The 16,835-nt window shown below is 39.4% G+C and overlaps 1 protein-coding gene across 2 annotated transcripts in view; it reads left to right on the top strand.

Moving 5' to 3' along the window:
* bcam (basal cell adhesion molecule (Lutheran blood group)) overlaps window positions 1-16,835 on the top strand; it is an 80,526-nt gene that overhangs the window by 47,503 nt on the left and 16,188 nt on the right. For both annotated transcript variants that reach the window (XM_041793555.1, XM_041793554.1), the window contains exons 2-10: window positions 2,546-2,670; window positions 3,060-3,276; window positions 4,946-5,019; window positions 5,880-5,976; window positions 6,085-6,267; window positions 9,488-9,609; window positions 9,721-9,862; window positions 10,382-10,497; window positions 13,682-13,823. In XM_041793555.1, the coding sequence (XP_041649489.1) occupies window positions 2,546-2,670; window positions 3,060-3,276; window positions 4,946-5,019; window positions 5,880-5,976; window positions 6,085-6,267; window positions 9,488-9,609; window positions 9,721-9,862; window positions 10,382-10,497; window positions 13,682-13,823 (1,218 nt within the window). The remainder of the gene's footprint in view (window positions 1-2,545; window positions 2,671-3,059; window positions 3,277-4,945; window positions 5,020-5,879; window positions 5,977-6,084; window positions 6,268-9,487; window positions 9,610-9,720; window positions 9,863-10,381; window positions 10,498-13,681; window positions 13,824-16,835) is intronic.

Here is a 16,835-nt window from a genome sequence, read left to right as displayed (position 1 = left end):
TAACAAGGCGGTCATCCCTTGGCTCCTCTCCTCTCTCTCTTTAGACGTTTTGAGCAAACAGTCTTTCATCTTCCCGGTCTGCATATCCCTGCTCTGTTATTAAAACCAGCCTGTCAAGAAAACTACCATTCCCTGAAGTCCATCCTCTCTCCTCTTGGCTGTTTTGCACAACAAATAAATTATTAAAGTGTAGATTTTGTAGTCCATAAAATTGATGATATGATTAATTTATGCTAGCATACAGGGCTGGGTTGTTCATTAGCTGAGCACTATGTACATTCTGAAATATGAATATTAAAAGAGATTAGCTTAGGTCTTTTGCTTTTAAAGACACTGAATGTTTGGGCTTTTTGCAGAATAAATGCATTTTATGTATTCATCCATTATTAACTCAACAGCCATTCCTAGTATACTTCTATGAATGTATGATACTGTGTGTTATAATGTAACTACAATGCCATAATCCTGTTTTTTTTTCTCCCTGACTGCTATAAAAGATCACTAAGCCTGCAAATTAGTGTGCATAAATTTGTGCAAGTGGTAGTATCATACTTTATCAATCTGATATTCAGAGCTTGCAAATCTAAAATGCCCCTCTAACCCAAGTTACATAAACAACTCTGCTTTTTCTGTGCAGTTTGTATCCACACATTATAGTAAACTCCCCACAAGCTGTCATGTGTTACTATACTGTAGGATTTATAACACCGTATGTGCTGCAGTCACTTCATTAGCAGAAATGGAGCTCCTTCCCTTCCCCTCCTTAATTTCTCCGCTCTGTAATGTAATCTGCTCGTCACGTTGTTTCTCACTAGCTTGATACACGGAGAGTTTAAGAGCTATAGTGTGCTTTCTATCCCCATAGGATCCAGTTTGGATCCAGTCTGTGCCCTAGCTGCTTCTCTCCCATTGATATCTGGGACACTGTGTGCATCCTAATGTGTCTGTTGAATGGAGAACACTGACAGTGACTGACTCAGGCTCCCTGAACAGATTTCACTGGAGTTCATACACCTTTAAGGGAATACTGATACTCGTAGCTTTCTACTTTTGCAGAAAATGGCTGCTGTGCTGTAGTTACAACCAGGTCTGTCCACAGACTTGGCAGACCCCTAAAAAACACAGTGAATGGGCCGTCCTCAGTTCTGATTTATTTAAAACATCAATGCTGGATTGGTATTGGTGCTATCATCCCAGCTATGAGTTACCTACCTTTAGAGCTGGAAATGTTTTCAAGCTATTCTATTCTATTCTATTCTATTCTATTCTATCATTGGCCTCTGATATTAAAATTATGTTTTCCTGCTACTTTCTTAACAATTTCACCATTTTTCCACTGATTTGCCAGGTTATTTTTTGCCACATTTGACCTAATTGTTTGCCTTTTAGGCTAATTTTTGCTGCTTCTTTTATAAACTTTAACCATTTTTTTGCAGCTTTTGACCCTTTTGACCCCACTTTTTTTTCACCTTTTTGTCACTTTTTTCCCTGTTTTGCCACTTTTGATCAATTTTTGCCTATTTTTGGTGCAACCTTTTACCCTTTTGCTGCTTTTTTGCAACTTGTCTACTATTTTCGTCTCTTCTTTTTGCTGCTTTTGACTCATTTTTGCCAATTTCAACCCATTTTTGCCACTTACTTGCAATTTTCCACCTATTCTTGCCACCTCTATGTGCCACCTTTTACCCTTTATGCCACCTTTTGCCCTTTTTTAATTTTTTTTTTTTTTTGCAATTTGTCCACTATTTTTTGCCACTTCTTTTTGCTTCTTTTCACCCATTTTGTAACTTTTAAGCCACTTTTAACCCATTTTACCACTTTTTTGCCACTTTTAACAAATTTATTCAACTTTTTGCCAATATTTATTATTTTTTGCCACTTCTTTGTGCCACTTTTACCAGTTTTTCACACTTTTGCCCCTTTTACCGTGGCAATTTATTTCCAACTTTAACCAATTTTTGCAACTTTTTGCCCCCCCCCCCACCCCCCCCCTTTCTTTTTTTCCTTATTTTCTGGCATCCTGATGTTTGTCCACATAATGGCCTAGCTATTTGGCATTACTTTCCTAATCATTTATTTCATTTTTCCTGTGCTCATTGTTAATGTAACTAATTTAAAGGTAATTCTGTTTTAAGAAAATGCATTAACAGTCTTTTAAAAAAAATGCTTTATTGTACTGTTGCCTTAAGAAATAAAACATGTGTCTGTTGCTTTGATAAGAGTGGTTATTACCCAGGTTAAAATAAAATATAGTTATCATGGCTTAACTCTATGAACCATGATTTTGCTGACCTCGTTGGGCCCCATTTTTGGCTGGGCCCCAGAAAGCTCATCCCTTTATTCCCCCTTATGGGCAGCCTTGGTTACGGCAGATGCTACTGGAGAGCCAAAATCAGGAAAAGATAACCCATCAAAGGAACTTTGATTATGGGGACAAGTAATAGTGATGCTATGTGCTGGGTCGAAATTCTTTTACTTCTTCATATACTTATACCTGAGTCTGAGAAACTAATTTTTCTTTCTGTTTTTGTGTTTTCTTTTGCAGTATGTAATGGAAGTGTTTCCGTGAATGTGTCTCCTAAAGTGGAAGTTATTAAAGGAGAGACTGCCAAACTTCCCTGTACATACACCGTATCAACATCGAGCAACACTATTGTTGAATGGTTCATTGTAAGTAATTTACATATTGAAGGTCTATATTGAAGAATTTCCTGCATATTTTGTCTGCAAAGGGCAATTTCAGGTCAAATGTATCCTTAGATTTCTCATAAATATTCAACCCCAATTTCAGAAAGCTGGGTTGCAGTGTAAAATGTTCCATAAATGTAAATAGATTTTGATTAGATTATGTAATGTAAAATGTAATGCTACACAATGGTAAACATGGTCCTGTCTCTACTTTTTTAGACGTGTAACTTCCATCAAATTGAAATAAGCAAATATCTTTCATAAAATGGTAAAATGTCTCAGTTTTAACATCTGATGTGTGCCCCAAGTTTTGTGTTTTTGATGTTGTACTTATTCTCATGTTTCTTGCTCCTATGTGTTTATTTATTCAGGAGGAACAAGGAACCAGGACTCGTGTAGCTTTCCGCTCTCAAGGTGGCGAAGGAAAAAGTGACGATGGCACCCCTCTGACAGGGCGTGTCACGATCGGAGAGGACTTCACCTTGACCATCTCGTCGGTTCAGCCTTCTGACGAGCTCTCCTTCTTCTGCCAGGTCACAGCCGGCCCTGCTGGGGTCGGAGAGGGGGTCACAATGCTCAAAGTCTTCTGTGAGTCCACCACTGCCCTTTGACCATTTATAAGACTTTAAGGTGACCTTTCAAGTAGCCCCCCTCTTCACTTTCCCATCAGTGTGCGATGCGGGGAATTTATGGCTTGTTTTGTTGCTGTCAGCGCAACTAAAGTTTTACAGCTTTAATCAGATCTGCGTGTGCCTTCACGCATACTTTCATTCAGCAGTGGCTTAATTGCACCTAATGCAGCCTAATGCATTTTGCTGATTGCATTTTGTACATATTTAAAATAACTCCACATTAAACCTCTTTGCAGATAAGGATATAGTATGTAAAGTATGATTTGTCCTGATTTTCTACATTTACAAATCAAAGAGGAGAATATAGTGAACATTTTTCCATGGTGTGTCTTACTTTGAAACCTTCTTCAGTGACTGTGGTAACAAATTCCCCAAAGGTCAATTAACCACAATCTAATCAATCTTGACACAATTGATAAATAGCTCAATCACACCTGTCATGTCTCATATATATCACCTTAATAACAGTCCAGATTTATCACTGAGGTGCTGGGGCTGACCCTTAGTGCATGCCAGTGCGCCCTTGCCCTTTCCACAGCAAATGCCTCTGCAAACATTAATTACACTTTCAGCATTTACCACTCTAAACAAGATGAATTCCATGCATTTGCATGTAGGATTTGACAGATCAATCAACCTAAAGAAGGATAGGAAAGCAAAGCAGCCCGGTCTTTAGTGAAACCTCCACTTGAAAAGATCTGACAAGTTATCCATTAACATTTATACACTCTGAGGTTTAAAGCAATCTCATAAAATAAGCTATTAATGGTGAAAGAGGCCAGTCAGTAGTAGACAATACCTCAAAGCAGTTTGAAAAAAGGCCTTTAGATGCCCACAAATGTAAGAATACAGCCTGTCTCACAAACCAGGAGTTATTCTTTGCCTGCATTCGAACACTTGACTCATTTAGGGGGTGAATTATAGCGTGCTTGCCCTGCTCTAACATAATAGGAGTGAGTTATGAGGTTTTCTCTGGGTCTGCCTAGTTTCCCTACTACAGCAGAGAATAAACCACACTAAAGGAGAATAGAAAAGCATCTCATTTAATTTTTCTTTGTCGTTTTTATAGTGTTTAGAGTGAAGAAACCTACATTCATTTGTTTCATGTTTTTGTTTTAAGACAGAAAATGACTGAAAAAATGCTTTCCCTGTTTTGGGAGCTGAAAAAACATGTCAGAAAAACAAACAAAAAAAAAAGCCATGAGCAGGTGAGACCAAGAGAGGAATACCCATCTCCTGTTTATTTTTTTAAGCAGTCGACAGCTGCAGGCGGTGATAAGATGACCTTGCATGTGAACAAGTGAGCGAGGGGAATAAACAGAGAAAAGAGAGGGAACACTCACACCTGTGTCGGCATCCTTGTATGTGTGAGTGTGAGCCAGAAAGAGGGGAGTATTTTTTTTGTGATTTGACCCTTATCAGCTCATGTGAGCCAGGTCATGGTGGAATAATGGGAAGCGGAATATTTACTGCTCCACTTAATTAGCAAGGTCGGCAGGCATGCGGGCATGTGTGCAAGTGTGAGTTTCTGTGTGTGCATGCATCTATGTTAAAGGTTTTTCTTCCATTGAATCATAATGATGTAATAATGATTTCTCCTTCCTCTCTCTGTTTTCTTGCTTCAGTTGCTCCAGAGAAGCCTGTTCTCACAAAGCCATCAAGTCAGGCCATTACTGTAGGAGAGCCCACCAGCTCTGAGGTAAGTGGGAGATTTTTGTGGAACTTGAGTATTTTCAGATTCTAGTGAGAAGGTTAAGCCACTGCAGCCTCTTCCTGCAGCTGAACTTCCAGTGTGGGATGCTTCTTCTGAGGCCTAGTCTAGACATCGGCAGATGCTTTTTCTCAAAATCATCTTCCACATGAAACCCCCAAAAATGCACAGTTAAATGCTGTAAAGAGCAGACTATGTCAACAGTAGTCTTTCCTTTACTGTGCTGTTGCAGCAGCTCTCTCAGAGGCAGCAACAATGTCCTTGAAATGAGGATATTTTCTTGCTGTTTGATTTTAAAAGCATGCAAACACCAGCACAAAGTTGTGTATGAAAAGCTAAAACAGAAAAACCTCTATTTCAAATAATACCTGCCTACATGTGCACTAGGCCTACATTTTAGTGGCTTTTTTGAGGGTTTAAAGGGGGACAATGGTATTTGCTCCTGTAGAAGGCACAATTTGTATGATATCTACCTCAGTTTATGGAAAAACATGCTTTATTCCCAAGTTGGGGGAAAATAACTACACTACCCTCAATTCCAGACCAACACAGCAACGTCTCTGATTGGTGGTTAACTGCTGATTACAGCTATCAGCTGCTACGACTGAATGGTTGTGGAAAAAGTGGGTGGTTGCTGTTTAGCCAGATCAGCTGACAAAAAAAATGTCATTGCAGTAGCCAGGTTTCTACCGCTATGCATGGTTCTCACACAAGTAGAATTTAAACACCTTGTTTTTAAACGTCAAGAGTTGGACCATATCTGATCAACAACTGCTGTATAGCCATAAACATAGGTGATAAAAAATGATTTTAGTTTTGATATCATTTCCTTTGTCTGTGTTCAACAGATTGGTACCTGTTCAGCGAAAAATGGGTATCCCCAGGCAAGAATTATCTGGTTCAAGGATGGTCATCCCCTACCTGAAGTTAAGGACAGGAAGGAGGGTAAGTATCCTTTCTGCCTGTTAATCAAAATCAGTAATCAGTTTAATTCAAGTAAAGAATAACTTCTATGCTTTGGTTCTTCTTTCTCCCATCCCTCTTGTCCTTCAGCGACCTACATGATTCCCTCTGTGGTTAAGGAGGCTTCAGGTCTCTACACCATCAAGAGCACCCTGTACATGCGGCCAACCAAGGCTGATAAAGACTCTGTGTTCAGCTGTGTGGTGGAGTACAGCATGCCAGAGGGACAGATCAAACAGAAGAAGTCCGACACTATGAGCATAAATCTCAACTGTGAGTAAAGCCCTACAGGTGCTGATAAATACATTTACTACCTTTGAAAACTACCAAATGAGCTGCTTCCATCTATTAGTCCTTATGGAATCCAATGGAAATAGCTCAACTATGTGTTATATTTGGATGTGCCTTTGATTTTTCTATTTCGATCTTATCAAGAACTTGAGCTTGCTTTACCAGTATGTGCTAGCTTGTTGGATATCAAGGGATATTTTACTATTTGAATCAACTGCTGCATTAATGCTACAACAGGTATAAGTGACAGAGATCAGGCTTATGCAGGATTAAAATGCTAAAATGTTTTTACTTGCCAAGTTCCTGAGCTATGATTTAACAGTGATGTAAAACCCTAAACTACTAATATTTTATGGATAAACAGTTAAAGTCATGAAAAGAGGCGGGAAACTACTAGGGATGGATGAGCTGATTGTAAACTGTAAGACCAAAAAGCTGTTAAAAATTAGCTGTGTTAACTTAAAAATCCAGAATAGCTATTTCAGCTCTATTTTTCTCAGTTGATAGAACACATTTCTAGTTTTAAGTTAACAGGTCTCTATCACTCTAAGTATTTATTGTCATTGTACTCTAATTATTTTGAGTTTTCCCAGAATGCCATTGGGCATTAGACACTTTTTGCACCATGAGTGAAGTTACCCTCTCAGTTAGAGAAATCCCATCTGAAGGGAGCAACTTCAACATAGTTAGTGAGGGCTTTATGGGTGGGAGGAGGATTTTAAACTGGTTACAGTATGAAATAATGAGCCAATGGAGATTTTGAAGGACGGGGCTGATGTGGTCACAAGAGCAGGTGCAGGTCAGGAGGCTGTTTCAGTTCTGGATTTAGTGAAAAATGATGCAGAGATTTCAGATGTGAGGGGAAGTAGTCTGGGTGAAAGGTGAGGTTATAGACAGATTTGGTGGATGATTTGGTGCCAATGATCATGATTGCTGATTTATTTTAAGTAAACCCCTCTGAGACCAGTGTTGTCATATATGACGAGAAAAGATGTGTTATTCAGAGTTAAATGACTTTGAACCATTAATCGTAGCCACTTATTTTTTTATCTGAAAGCCCACCATTGTGCATTCTAAAGATGATATCCATGCCTTTGTAGTTCTTACAGAACGTTTTCTAGGGTGCCTGGAACTTGGCTGACTTCCTGGGTCTTTAAAGATTAAATCCACACCAGTAACTCTGATAATTTGAACGCCTTTTTATCCTGTTATAATCCAATTTTCAATCATTCTGGCAGATAGTGGGTTAGCCTGCTACCATATTGTCTTTTTTTAAACCCAGAATGCATTGTGACTGGGCTGTGACACCCAGTGGCAGGCTGTTCCGTCTTCAGGTCATGTTTTGCTGCAAAGTGCATGTGCACAGACTTTAAAACTGGAGGAGAGGGCTTGGATGACTCATAACAGAGAGACACAGACACAGAAAGGCTTTGATTTGTCACTCTTTGTCACTGTAGACAGGAACTGCTTTAAATAATGATTAAAATTCCCAAAAGTATGATGACTTTTTCTGTAAAAATTTGAATATTTTGAAGACTTTTTGACACAGACTGATTACTTTTTAACTTTTTGGTCTCAAAGAGATAGGAGAACAAGTTTGTGGGAAAAAACCCTCATTAATATTTACTGTGTTTAATGCATACAATCTTTGAGTTTTACTTTCTTTTTAGTGTTTTCTTTTGTCTTTATAGTCCCATAACATTTTTAAAATTAAAGTGACATTGCTGCAGCACACATACTCTTAAAGCCCAGGCTGTCCTGAACAAAAAAAATGTTCAGAGCTTGACTGTGAACCATTAGGTTGATGTTTTACAAGCTTTTTCAGACAACAAGTGCATGCGAGACACAATGGTTGTAAAAGTAGCTTAGGGCGATGAAATGTGCCCCCAGGTTATTATGGCATTAACACAGTTAACTTGGAGTGTGTTTCTCTGGTGATGAAGGTGCTAAAAATGTAGTTGTATGTCGTCAGCATAACAGTCAAATGGAGACCATGGTGACGTTGGATGTTACCAAGGGGGAGCAAGTTTTTAATGAAAAGGAGGGGACCAAGCACTGAATCTTTTGAGACACCTTGGGACAGGGGAGCTAAGGTGGAGAAGCTGTCTGTCCGTGAGATTAGATTTAATCCAGATGTTGTCTAACCTTGCAAAGCAGATGGATACGCCCGTTTCCTTGTTTTTCACTGGCGAATTCATCTTGCAAAGCTCCCATCTGAACCATTTGGGCCCGGTTAGAAAATGACAGGACCAATCAGCGACGAGGGGCAGTACTTTCAGGCCCAGCAGAGTCGTGACATAAACAATCAGCAGCAAGAGGCCGGTGCAATAATGGAGGAAGAGATTAGTGTGGATGCTGCTAAAGCGCCAGTTTTATCAGAACTTGACAACATTTCTTCGTTAAAAGAAGAACAAAGAACAGCAGTGAGTTGTTTTCTTTTCAAAAACGACGAAAGTCGAGTACTAACATGTCTATAGTCACCATGTTCTGCGTTATTCAGTCCAGTAGCTATGCACGCACAGCTCGATAGTGGTTACGTTATGTGTTTTGTTGCTCTGATTGGCCCATAGAGATGTGATAGACAGAACGTTCATCCAGTCACACTCCGAGTTTTTTTTTTTAAATCCTCTGCCTTTTCTCAGATGTTTCCTATTGAAGCTTTCCCAGATGGATGTGTGAAACAAATCCATCTGGCGTGTCAGGTTAGATGTTGTCTGAAAACCGAAAACCTTACTAAACTGAGTAACATCAGAACAGATGTTTAAATAAAGCCTTGTCTTGCCCCCCCCCCCCCCGTTTTGTATGTTTTTGTCGCTATCTTTGAAATCTAGATAAAAGAATGAAAGTTTTGTAAAACTTACATTACTGTAGATTGCATTATAACTAGCTGTGCATGTACAGGTTTGACTTTAGAAAAGACTATAGCGCAGTGCCACCCTTATTTTTCCTTTAGAAATAATGGGTGTTATCTATGCTTCATGGATCCATTCTATTGGCTTCATATCTTTTGTCCTGATAAACACTGAAATTTAACATAGAGTTCAGTGGAATATGATATTCAGCTAAAAAGAGGATGAGGTAAAGAAAAAATCACTGTATCCCACTGGAATGTGTTGCACAGCTCTCATCAATGACACGCAGTACAACAGAGTCTCCAGAGGAGGAATTTTCACCTGTCTCAAATCTGTTCTTGTCCATCTAGATCCCTCTGAGAAAGCGACCTTTACCCTAGTCAACACTGATCCTGTCAAAGAGGGCGACACTGTAACCATGAAGTGTGAGACTGATGGCAACCCTCAGCCGGAGTTTGACTTCACTAAAGATGTACGTGTGCATTCCATATGTCCTGCTTTGAAGCCCCATTTTTTATGCACACACAAATGTGTTTTTCTTTGTTGCCCACCCATTTATATTCATTCATTGCATTTCCTCCAGGGTGAAGTGATCAACGGTGAAGGTGGTCTTCTTACACTCAAATCGGTCAAACGCACAGACAGCGGCGAGTACAAGTGCACAGCCACAGATTTTGATAACCTGGATGCTGACCTGAGTGGAATAATCACCCTGAATGTTGCTTGTGAGTCATGCAAAGAAACACAGACACTAAACAAGATTAAAGTAAAAACACATGAACAAAACAATCCATCTCTTGTTTTTGGAGTTCCCCTCTTTCCAGTAGCAGTTTTTATGAAATCATAGTATCAAAAGAGTATAAAGGGATTGGGTTTAAATGGAATCCTTTCACAAGACTGATATCCAATTCAATTTTTCACAGTTCATCTGTTGCTTTAATGTTTTCCTGACTACTCTCTCTAATTTGATCTTATCACACCCATTATAAGGAGATAGACTACAAATAGCATGGAATAGGCTTAACGTGGCCTTGGAAATAGGCTTAACTTCAGAGTTAGTGCATTAGCTTTGTACTCACAAAAAGAGCAACATATTCTGCTTAGTGCAGCTTTTTGAACCGCCTTGTTACAAGACTGTTCAAGAGATGAGAAGCTCTTTGAGTTTAAGAGCCACTCCTTAAACTCCTGAGTATGTATGTAAAGAATCCGCTTTCAGGTACCTTTTTATATTTCTTCTCTTTCAGACATCGACCCAGTGAGTGTGACCCCTGCCCAGCCTCAGGTCGTCATGCTTGGAGACAGTGTGGAGTGGCAGTGTAAGACCAAGGCCTCTACCAAGCACACCGTCCAGTGGAAAAAGGTATTCTCATTCGTTCATCTTTCCTTTTGAAGTGGTCAACTTTAGGACTGTGTGCTTGTGACTCTCTCTGAGTATTCCCAGATTACAAATCTAGAGAAACAAACTATTCATTCTGAAATATAAACACAACTGTGTGTTTATCTCTCATGTAGATAAATAACATTAATTTGGTTCTTCATGCAGGTCCAGATTTTGACAGTTTTATGTTTCTGGTTTCCGTCAAAGCTTCTTGACTCAACGTTTTCTTTTTAAGACAACTATTATGGTGCAATACAGTAACTTTACTTTGTGTGCAGCTGCTGCACAACGCTGGAGCCTTTAAACAGAAGCAACAATCCCTCTTAAGACAGTTGTGGACTATCTACAGAGGCCGCATTGTTTTGTGTCCAAATGCAGCAACTGGAGAGCAGACGCTGGTCTCAGTTTCATTTGTAAAAAACAAAAGGGGAACAGAACCACAACAGTATTTCAGATTGCATCCTTTACTATTGCCTTCTTGTATAATTTATCATAAATCTTTATATTTGTTTAATAATTCCAACATATGGTGTTATTCTGTGTGTACACTGTCAACTGACTGTTTGAACAGTGTAGAGTCCATTTTTAATGTATGATACAGTGCATTTCCACCAACAAGTCTGTTCAGTGCAGTTTGGTACAACCCTGTCCTTACTTGATTGCAGGTTTTAGGCCAGCAGTGTCTAGTTCCACTCTCTTGGGTTAGAAAGGTAAACTTGATACCCTAACAGAAGGGATCTTAAAACATAGTATGAGTGCATATCAGTTATTTTGGGGCATTTTCAAAACTTTTTACAGTGGATACACCTGTAACCATTGCAGATTGAACTGAACTGACTATTGTCCCCTATTTAAAGATGTCATCTAGAAATGCAGATCTTTACTCACAGGGATCTGATTTGTAAAAGAGGTGTTCTGGTTTCCATTTGTAGTAGATTTTTGGTCAGAGCTGCATTGACCAATCACGTATCAGCTTTTGGTGTGTGCAGGAAAAACAGTCTGTGTGAAAAGAAAGAGCATGTGAAACATTACCTGGTATTGCTTGAATGCTTTATTTGTCCTTGAAAACTAAGGTTGTACAATTTGGGAAAATAATTTCATTTTGATTTTCCCCCTAATATTGCAACTGCAATTTAATATAAAAATTGTTTTTAAATTCTTCATTTTCATGTATTTCTCAACAAACAAGCAAAACACATTTTTTATAACAATCACACTATTTGGTAGATTTAACTAAGACTTAATGATTTTGAAAAAAATATCTAATTGTGATTATTTTGCCTCATTGCACATTCACTAAGAATTGTTGTGTTGAAGGCAATTATGATTTTATGTCTTCTCATTTTTATAAGACAAACATAGAAAACAAGGAAGGAAGATTTTTTGCAAATAATTGTTGGAAACATTGAGACATATGTTACATAATGTGCCTGCATCTCTACCTCAAAAAAGCATTGGACTGGCATTTTGACACACATTTCAGGTCAAAGAATTACTGCACCTTCTGGACATTGCAGTAAGACATATTGCCATTTAATCTCAATTTTGATTAATTTCATTAATTTAACTCAACCCTGCTGTAAACAAATATATGCATTCAAAAAAGCTAAAGACAGATCAAATATCGCAGCATAGGCTTTAAATCCACATGCTGTTCAGCAAACACAATTCCTATCAATTGCAAGTGAATCACAAGAAAATCTGTCTCTTTTTGGGGTAATACCACTGAGGTAAACCAGATTAGAACTGTTTTGTAATATAGGGTGGCTTCACCTCAGGGACCCAGGCCTAGAGCTGAGTAAACTTGTCCCAAAATTGTGGTCAATTTGATTAGTGTGAACACAAATGAGCTGGACTCGTGTGCGGAGTCTGCTTTCACATTAGTTGCTTGGTTCTAGTGGCTGGATACCAGTAGTTGGTTTGCAAATCTATCAAGAAGACCAGAGGAGAGAGCACAACCTTTGCAGCATTCAGGTTTGCATTTAGCTGCATTGAAAATGCCAACAATAAAACTCTTCTGACTTCCACATGTATCTTGCAGTTTGAAGGATGAAATGGGCCATTTCTGCACAGATTCATTGTTTTTTGAAGAGACAGGAGGCATTTAGAACTGACTTACAACCCTGTTCAGGGGTGAGTACCTTTCTTGGATGAGGTTGTGTTCAAATCTCCTATACCGCACCCATTTACACATAAACCATGCCTGAGACCACTGCTTTAAGGTACTCGAGCATGGTGCCCAAATAAAATGCAATTGTGTTCACACTGGCTATATGGAACTGAACTTTAGGGTCAGGGGTCATTAATGTGAAACCACCCCAAAGAGATGGCACTGAACATGATTCATCAAGCACAATTTGCAGGAGATATAAACACAACAATGCTCCAGTATGTGGTACTCATAAGCAAGTTGAGTTGTCTTTTCAGAAGCGTTGTACCCTAGCAGCACAGGCCTTTCGTCCTCTGAGCTGCATGGGAAATGTGGAAGTAGGAAGACGGTCGTTGCTCTTCTGTATGTAACTGGCTAAAAACTGACTGCAACAAAGCACCTGTATGCTGTATATTTTCTGTGGTCAAAAAATAAATTATATATGTATGTACATTTATTTTTTACAAGAAACATACTGTAACACATAAAAGCAATTTGTTTACTCTTTGTTTACTCTTTGTTTCCTTGTTATGTATTTGAAAAGACTCCGTTCATTCTGAGACCAGCGTGGTAGTAGAGGTTTGTTTTGGTATTTTTATTCTGCTCCTCTCCTCCGCTTGTTATGTGCTCTATGCTCCTCCGGTGTCGGGCCTGTTGTTGTAGCCTGTGTATCTGTTGTTGTGTCTCCTGGGGATTACAGACACACAGGCTGCTGGTTTTCTAGGTAGAGAACGTGTTTGTTCTCAGTTAAGACTGATTCCTATGAGAAGAATTTGAGAGGAATTGTAAGAGACAAGTTCATCATGGCCGACTGACTTTGATCTGTTATCACAGTGTTTTCAAGCAGTGTGTGAAGGCTGTGTTTCTGCTTTCCCAGCATAGCAGAGAGCTTTTAAACTGGATATTTTCACTGCTGTCCTGCTCTTATATTCACACACAGAGAACAAAAAAGAAAAGATAGAGGTGTGATAGCATGAGACTAAATTTGTGTGTCTGCTTGTGTGTGTGATACTCCAGGGCTCTGACGTGCTCTCTCAGGACGGCACGCTGTCGATACAAGATGTTTCCTATGATAACGCCGGAGAGTACATGTGTGTTGGAGCCGTGCCATCCGTGCCAGGACTGACAGCAGAGGCTAGTGTCAACCTCACTGTTAAAGGTAACACTCTCACCAAAACACAGACACATGAACTCTTTGACCTACAGCTCCTGAGAGAACTAATAAAACTGTGTTTGGACAAGACTTAAGTAAAGAATTCAGTCCCACCAGCATCTATAAAGTTCATGCAGACACATGAAACAATAAACAATGGCTGATGTGAGGGTGTGTTGGGTATTGTTTTAGCCAGAGGAAGGAAGTTGTGTTGTGAGTGGATGCAACTAGTAGAAGGTGTGGCTTCCTTTGCAGCTGATGGTTTATTATCAATATGAAGCACAGTAGCATACACTGTAAAACATAGTACGAAAGTATTGTGAAAACAACTTATCTTTTGACTGTAAATAAATAAATAAAGCATTAACCATAGGTTTCCAATGATTTTGAAATGTATTGCTTACATTTCTTATTTCAGCAATATCACACATTTGGGAGTGATGTACTGAATATCAGTACTGCTGTGGTTAGGTTGCGGGTTTGACAGGGTGTATCAGCACTTACTCTTGTCCAATCAGAATACTTGGTAGGAGCTCAGTGTTGTATAATCAAGTAGAGCCCTGCACTGGAGCCCTAGGCCCGAGGGGCCCGACAGCCCAAGGGCCGGGCTTCGGGCCAATGACCATATCATTTCTTGGGCCGGGCTCGGGCTCTTGTGTTTTTAACCTGACAATTAGAGCTATTTGTCGTGTTTGTGTTTAACCAATTTAAATGGCAACACTTGAACGCAGCAGCTGCTCTGCCCCTCCCTCCCCGCTCTATGTGTCTGCTTTACATGTCCCGGCCAGCAGTAGCAGCAGCGAGTGCGCTTTCTGCGCAGCTGGAAGAGTGATAGAAGAAAGGAGGACTGGACTTGCCCCTGAAACTGTGGATGCTATTCTTTTTCTGCATGATGCCAAGTAAACAGACTGTTGTCCTTGTGGTGTTTAAAGAACGGAGTTTGCCATGTTAAGCAGCTCACTTATGTTGAATTGGACGTTGCCATGTTCAGACTTGATTAATAGTTCTACTATAGAATAGAAGTGTTTATCTGTTAATAGGCATAGAATTGCTGCAATATGCAGGTCAGCTGTTGCCGTGCGCTGCTGCATCACATGCGCAAAAAAAAAAGTCGGGCTTCATATGGGTTCGGGCCGGGCCGGGCTAGGGTTTCACCCCCTCGGGCCAGGGCCGGACTCGGGCCCAGATAACAGGCCCGTGCAGGGCACTATAATCAAGCAGTAACACAAGAGAAGGAGCGATGTGATTTTGAATATCAGTGCTGTTGTATTTCGGTCGTAAGCACAAGGGTGCTATGTCAGCACTCACTGTATGTCTCTTGTCAAATCAGAATACTTGGTTGGAAGTTGCTGCTGAACAATTAAGCAATATCACATGAGAGAAAGGGATTTTGTACTGAACATCAGCACTGCTGTTATTCATACAGTGCCTCCAGAAAGTATTCAGACCCCCTTCACTTCTTTTGTTTTTCTTATCACAGCAGATTCTACTGTTGGGAAAAAGTACACTACACTCGGTACCCCATCATGACAATGTGATAACAGAATTTTTGATTTAAAAAATCTATGAAAAATGTAAAAACTGAATTATCTCATTTACAAAAATATTCAGACCCCTCACAAAAACATTTGACTTTTACATGGATTTTTTTTTTTTTTTGCAAAGTCTAAGTGGGCTTCTATGTGTTGTGCACTGAGGAGAGACTTCTGTCTTGCCACTCTGCCATAAACCCAGATCAATTTAGGGCTGCAGTGATGGTTGTCCTTCTGGAACTTTGTCCCATCTCCATACATAAACCGTGGAGCTCGGGTTCTCAGTCACCTCTTTTACTAAGGCCCTTCTCCCCTGATTGCTCAGTTTGGCCAAAAAAACAGCTCTTGGAAGAGTCCTGGTTGTGCCAAACTTATTTCATATGAGAACTATTGAGGCCACTGTGCTCTTGGGAACCTTCAGTGCAGCAGAAATTTTTTGTAGCCTTCTCCAGACCTGTGCCTTGCAACAGTCCAGTCTCTGAGCTCTGCAGCAGTTCCTTTGACCTCATGCCTTGGCTTTTGCTGTAGTATGCGTCGTCAGCTGAGAGGCCTTCTATGGAGAGGTGTGTGCCTTTCTAAATCAGGTTTGAGCTTTTTAATTTACCACAGGTGGACTCCAATCAAGGTGTAAAAACTTCTTAGCAAATATTTAGAGAAATGGAAGGCACCTGAGCTAAATCTCAAGTGTTTTTGCAAAGGATCTGAATACTTGTGCCAATTTGATATTTTAGTGCTTTTATTTTTAATAAATCTGCAAACATTTCTAAAAATTTGCTTTTATTTTTCATGATGATGTCCTAAGCTTAGATTAATGATAATTGAAATGTTTTTTTTTACTATAGCATCAGGCTGCAACATGAGAAAAACAAAAAAGGCAAAAGGGTTGTGAATACTTTCTGAATGCGCTCTAAGCGACCGCAGGTAGATTGGCATAGACAATTACAGCAGTGTTGATATTCAGTACAACATCACTCTTTCTCGTTATGTTGCTAAATCATACAACAGCAACTTCTAGCTAAGTATGTTGATTTGTCAAGAGGCATCCGGTGAGTAGTGATATAACACCCTTGTGCTTACGACCTAATCACAGCAGTGCTGATATTCAAAATCACATCACTCCGTCTTTCGTGTTATTGCTTGATTTTACAACAGTAAATTGTAACACATTTCCCCCTCATGTAATATTGCTTTTGAGTATATCTTATATGCAATAGTTTAACAAGCAGCAAATAGTAATAAATAAAAAGTAAAAATCTGCAACAGTTTGGTTTTAACTCCACAAACTCAACTAGTTCCCCAATGTAACTGAAACTAGCACCATACTAAGCTACCAAAACAGTCCAACCCGAGTCGTGTTACTTATTACGAGTTCATGGACACCAGCATTTAATAGCATATTTAATTTAACATGTAACCAAAGAATTATGTGTCATTTTTTGAAATTCTGAGGTATACTATTGGTTTAGAAAGACAAAATCTTTCTTTT

Source organism: Cheilinus undulatus, linkage group 8 (assembly GCF_018320785.1).
Source record: "Cheilinus undulatus linkage group 8, ASM1832078v1, whole genome shotgun sequence".
NCBI lineage: Eukaryota > Metazoa > Chordata > Actinopteri > Labriformes > Labridae > Cheilinus > Cheilinus undulatus.
The sequence above is the reverse complement of the archived record's forward strand: the minus strand, read 5'-3'. Positions and strand labels throughout refer to the sequence as shown.